The sequence below is a fragment of the Nicotiana sylvestris genome, chromosome 5 (assembly GCF_000393655.2).
Source record: "Nicotiana sylvestris chromosome 5, ASM39365v2, whole genome shotgun sequence".
Classification (NCBI taxonomy): domain Eukaryota; kingdom Viridiplantae; phylum Streptophyta; class Magnoliopsida; order Solanales; family Solanaceae; genus Nicotiana; species Nicotiana sylvestris.
The window spans coordinates 176766254-176772557 of record NC_091061.1 but is presented as its reverse complement, the minus strand read 5'-3'; the positions used below and the strand labels follow the sequence as shown (position 1 = coordinate 176772557).

Here is a 6304-nt window from a genome sequence, read left to right as displayed (position 1 = left end):
TTTCTTATCACTTTCACTCTAAAAAACGCGGGGATTATTTGTATCGGTAAAATTGGAGGGTCCACTTTTCCGTCGTTGTGATGCCTCGTAAGCATATTTCACAGGTTCGAGACTAGGGTCGAGGTTCACCCCCGAGGGCTATCGAAGCACGACCTCGGGGCGGTGCAGACCAACGGCTATGATGAAAAGGTGGGGAGTTCCCAAGGCGCATAACTAGAGCTGACAAAGTCTAATAAACTAAATTCAGACCCGAATCATGACACCAACTAGCTGTCCCATCTATATATCTCTGTAATAAATGTATTTGTACTACGTTGGAATTTCCCCTCATATATAAAGGGGATCCTTGTCATTTTGTAGTCATCTGTTTTGCTCAATACTAAATACACAAGAACATTCTCTCTACTCTCTAACATATTCTCTTGATCTTATTGCTTCCATTTATTGCTCACATTCATTGTGTTCTATTTATTGTTCTTCATTTATTTCTTGTTATTGGCCATAAAGAGCCGTCATTGATTTTATTATAACTATTAGTCGTCCATCGGCTACCCTCGGCGGGGCATCGGACTTGACCCCGAGGCCTCGAATAAGCAAGCTTGAGGCCTCAATTATTAGCCATTCGGTTTGATTATCACCTTGCTCTCAAGATCTTATCTCGTTTCTAAGTCTTTCATATAGCATCAACTGCCTAACAACTAGCATAAAAATAGATCACGTATTTTTAGAACCACAAATCAAATATATATATATATATATATATATATATATATATATATATATATATATATATATATATGTTTTTTTTTTTTTTTTTTTTTTTTTTTTTTTTTTTAAATATTTACTATAATATATAATTTTATAAAATATTAAAAATTAAATACCTATGGGGCTTACGCCCGCGCCTTTTAAAACACTAGTTGCACACAACTATTCTGTGACAATATATGTTAAAACATAGTATAAATATGTGTTTCTCTAAAAAAATTATTCAACTAGATATATAGGTTGAGGTAAATTACTGTCTTACTGATGTACTATTATGAAAGAGTCGTTCCTCTTGTTTTTAAGGTAAAAAAAAAATTGTATTTTTTTCATTTTTTTTTATAATTTATTTTTGCTTCTTACTTTTTATATACATTCTGACTTCTGAGTATATTTATAATTTTCTATAAATATTATTTTGGATTATTGATCTCATATCTTGATCAATACATTCTGAGCCAAGGGTCTATTGGAAACAGTCTCTCTACCTGTTAGGTAGGGATAAGGTCTACGTACAGACTACACTCCCCAGACTCTACCTAGTGGGAATATACTGAGTTTTTTGTTGTTGTTGTTGTTATATATCTTGATCAACACATGAATTTTCATCAAAAAGAGTGTTTTATCACTTAAAGTAGTGCAACATGCCGAAGTCAAATTGACATAGTCAATGCACAGACTAAGGCCGAACCAGGATTTTTACCACGAAAATACAAAAAGAAAAAGAAAAAAATAGAACATAAACATACGAATAAGCTGAAGGGGTTCAATATCTAATATGTGTACATGAAAAAAAATTGTTCTTATATACAAAGTATAATTTTTGAGTGAACCCCTCGATTCGGCTAAACCCCTTTCCGCCCACCTAATTCCGCCATTGTGCATGGAGTTAATTAAATTAGGTTTGATCAATATCTTCAACTTATAAGATCTTAATGTTGTTAGTCATTCACTTAAAGTGACGCCATTAACTTAAACACAAAAGTCAAATTGACACCTTTAGTGAAGGAATGGAATTGATCAAATCAATTCAAACTCGTGGATTTTTTTTCTTTCTATCTTTTCCTTCTTATCCAAGCGTAACTATGTGCATAAATCAATTCAAACTTCTTTAAAAAAAGACAACCCGATTTACGAAGCATCATGTGTTTACACAGGATCCAAGGAAGGGCGCTCCCTGAGAGATGCGATATAGGCAGTCTACTCTGATACAAGGATCGGTAGCTGATTTCACGACTCAAATCTTTAACCTATAGATCACACGGAGACGACTTTACCATTACTCTGAGTCTCCCCTTCATCAATTCAAACTTCTTAATCAATTGAAACTTCTTAAATGGTCTAAACTCTAACTTTAATTTTCTTTCCATCCAAACCAAGGCCCCCTATAGAGTCATTACATGGTATGGTACAACAACAATCCAATGGAATCCCACAAATGGGGTCTGGAGAGGATAGTGTGTACGCAAATTTTATCTCTGCTCCGAAGGAGTAAAAAGGCTGTTTCCGATAGACCCTCGGCTCACGACGATGGATTACATGGTATGGTAGTATAACGAAAAAAGAATCTCTTACAATTCCACTTATTAAGACAGCATATACTTTTTTTGTGCTTTTCTTTAGAACCTGCCTCCTTAGGATTCTAAGGTTTGATGTCTCCAAAGTAGCATCTATGTAGTCTGGGAGTTTCTGAATTATAATCCATTATTTATTTTGTCTCTGCAGGCTATGGAATCTCTGGATGTTGCTGCTTCCTTTCTATTTTAAATGAGTTTTGCTTTTCATTATCTGCTAATATCCTCGTTAAAAATCTTCTGAACATCCAGTATTTACATCAAATCATATTAATTTACTATAATTAAGAAACAAAATGAGGAGATAAATTAATTAACTATGGCTTAATATGTAAAGACACAAAGTATGTATTTACTGAATTGGTGTAAATACCAAATTTATTCCTGATAGCCTCATGCTTTGAATGTTACCAGCATATAACTATAAAAAAACCAATTCCTTGCCAAACTGGGCATATATTAAAAACAAATCCCTTGACCTTGAATTTCTGGTCCATGATATTAAATGGTGCAGTAGCTAGCTTTTGATTTTGGAAAAACTAAAAATATTCTATATATATAATTTGGACTGTAATAGAAACAGTGTCATTCTACACATCCACTAACATAAATTTATTGAATCTTTAATTACCCTCGTTATGAAGATACTTTCAATAAAAAGTAGAATTAATAGTGTCTTAGCTATTAATCAAAGAATTGCAGATTTTAGGTACAGCGGATTTTAGCCTAACATATTGAAAGCTTGTATTGAAGAAGGAGATCCTTTGCGCACAGGTAAAAACTGTCGTGATGTGACCGGGAGGTTACGAATAACTGCGAGAACAACCTCTTGCATAAACCCAAGATAAAAATACTTACATAAGACTCAATATGGTCCTGCCATTCTTTGACCCCGGGCATATTTGAAGTTTAGTGTGCTTTTCTTTTTTTTTAATTTAAAGCGTGCGACACATCACTATAATTTTTGTTGAATAAAACACTAGAAAACTCACTAAAGTCCAAGTTGTAATTGAGGGAATAATTGATAAACCTTATGCAAGAGGAATCAAAGCATCACTTACCTATAAAAGTATAAGTAGGTGTACAAAGGAAACCGATAAATCGCACCAACCCGATAATCCAAGTCAAACCGAGAAAAAAACCCGACTATGGGTTGGTTTGAGTTGGTTTGGTATTGGAAAAAAAGAACCCGATCATAATTGGTTTGGTTTGGTTTTAACTAAAGAAAGTCAAACTAAAACCAAACTAACCCGACATTACATATATAGAAATTTTAGATATATTTAATATATAAATATACTTATTGTGAGGTAATTTATAAATATCTCTTAAAAGATTTCATAATTTTATTTTTTGAGGTATTATTTCAAGGTTGGACTTGGAACTTTTGAATGTTCTAATAAGTTTTATAGTCATTAATATTAGTAAATTAAATAGTGCTAACAAAAGTCCAAACCAAAATCAGATCAATATTAATGCTAACAAAAGACATTTAATTCAATACTACGAATAGGAATGTATTGAATATCTATTTTTTGTTTTGCAATAATTTAGATAAAAATGCATAATTTATTTTTATTTTTTCTTTAGCGTTTAATTATGTATTTAATACTCCCTTATTAGTCTACTTATTTCAGCATGACTTAGTACTCTTAGATTATGTTTATTTTTATTATGGCTTTTTAATTAGCAATATTTATGTTACATAATTTTATTGTCTTTATTGTTGAATATTTTAGGATAATGCCATGACATATCTCATATTTTGTATTATATTCTTGGAAAATACTTTATATAGTTGTATCTTACTAGGACTAAAGAAATATTTTGAGCATAATTTATGTATTTTGTTCTACGAAGATTTTACCGAGAAAAAAACCCCGAATAACCCGAAAACCCAAGAAACCCCGAGAAAAACCGAAACCGGAAAACCCGAGTTTTATTGGTTTGGTCTTTAGATTTAATAATCTGACACAATTAGTTTGGTTTGGTAATTGTAAAATCCGAACCAACCCGACCTATGTACACCCCTAAGTACAAAAGTACAAGTATATAAGAATGGCCTTGTTCCTTCACCACCAACACCATTGACATAAAAACTTTCTTCAGTATTCTAAAAGCTCATAGCAATGGCATTTTTGGCTACCATTTCTGGCCATGAAAATATGCTTCTTTCCAATACCCTAAACAATAACTTTATTTTCAGTGGAAAACCTCCACAGAGACATTCTTATAGTTTCCTCCCCAAGAAAATCCAGGCCAGAAGTGTTGCAAACTCATCCAAAACATTTCAAGTCAAAGAAGAAGAATTCTCATCTAAGACAGAGAAATTCATCTTGCCTAAGTTTGACTTTGAAGAATATATGAAAATGAAGGCAATTAAGGTAAACAAAGCACTAGATGATGCAATACCAATGCAAGAGCCTATAAAAATTCATGAAGCCATGAGATACTCACTTCTAGCTGGGGGAAAACGCGTCCGGCCGATCCTATGCATGGCTTCTTGTGAAGTAGTAGGAGGGGATGAATCCTTAGCTATTCCTGCAGCTTGCTCGGTTGAGATGATCCACACCATGTCACTCATCCACGACGATCTTCCTTGCATGGACAACGATGATCTACGTCGTGGCAAGCCCACGAGCCACAAGGCTTTCGGGGAAGACACTGCAGTTCTAACAGGGGATGCACTTTTGTCTTTGGCCTTTGAACATGTAGCTTCCAAGACTAAAGATGTGACACCCCAAAGAGTGGTTCAAGCCGTTGGCGAATTGGGTTCAGCCGTTGGCTCGAAAGGGCTTGTGGCGGGGCAGATTGTGGACATAGCTAGTGAGGGAAAACAAGTGAGCCTAACTGAATTAGAGTACATTCACAACCATAAGACAGGGAAACTATTGGAGGCTGCTGTGGTTTGTGGGGCAATAATTGGGGGAGGGAATGAGATTGAGGTGGAGAGAATGAGGAACTATGCTAGATGCCTTGGACTGTTGTTTCAAGTGGTAGATGATATTCTTGATGTTACTAAGTCATCAGAAGAGTTGGGAAAGACAGCTGGTAAAGACCTAGTGACTGATAAGGCTACATATCCTAAGTTGATGGGGCTAGAAAAAGCTCGGGAGCTCGCCGGAGAGCTGGTGGCTAAGGCCATGGATGAGCTGAGCTACTTTGATGCTGCCAAGGCGGCACCTCTTTATCATTTTGCTAATTATATTGCACATCGCCAGAATTGATTGACTGAAAAGTTCATGGTTAAGACACTGCGTATACATAAATGTAATAGAACTGAACTTCATGTCATATTTCTACTTATGGGATCAAGTAAAAGAAAATGAAACATGGGTAATAGGGAAACCTAAACTTTTACCTGGTACCTAAGTGGGACATTTTTTATGTGGGAATTCAGGGGTCACCTAAGTTGCTCTGACACGGCAGTTTAGGTATCCGTGTCGACACGACATTTGTATTGGTATGGGTATGAGATTTGCACCGGATTTGGTCAAGCAGTTTTGGGTACTTTGACCACGACGGATGAAAAATTAGAGACGAGATACAATTTGATTCCCGAAATCAGAACTAAAACTAGAGTAAATTTAAAGAAAATAGCATAAGGATATCAATCATTTACTTATCTACAACTTGAGAATAAAAATAATCCCCACTTACAGAGGCGGATCCAGGATTTGAGGCTTATGGGTTCCTACCGTAATTTTAGATTAATATGCAATAATAACTGGGTTCACAGTTAGATATTTACAAATATTTAGTGAATTTCTTAATATAAATACAGGGTCTACGCAAAAGTTATTGGGTTCCCAGGAACCCGTATTGTATGCTCTAGGTCCGCCCCTGCCCACTTACAAGCTATATGTAAGTATTCCACAAAATTTCTCATAATTTAGAGATATTTTTATATTTTTATTTTTTTGAATTCTGCCGGATCCCTGCACCCATATCCGTAATCGGATTCG

General features: G+C 34.9%; 1 protein-coding gene across 1 annotated transcript; it reads left to right on the top strand.

The window, feature by feature from the left end:
• The first annotated feature begins 4420 nt into the window (after positions 1 to 4420).
• Positions 4421 to 5903, top strand: LOC104243293 (geranylgeranyl pyrophosphate synthase 7, chloroplastic-like). The gene has a single exon (XM_009798471.2). The coding sequence runs from the start codon at positions 4469 to 4471 to the stop codon at positions 5564 to 5566; it is 1098 nt and encodes a 365-aa protein (XP_009796773.1). The 5' UTR covers positions 4421 to 4468; the 3' UTR covers positions 5567 to 5903.
• Positions 5904 to 6304: the final 401 nt, after the last annotated feature.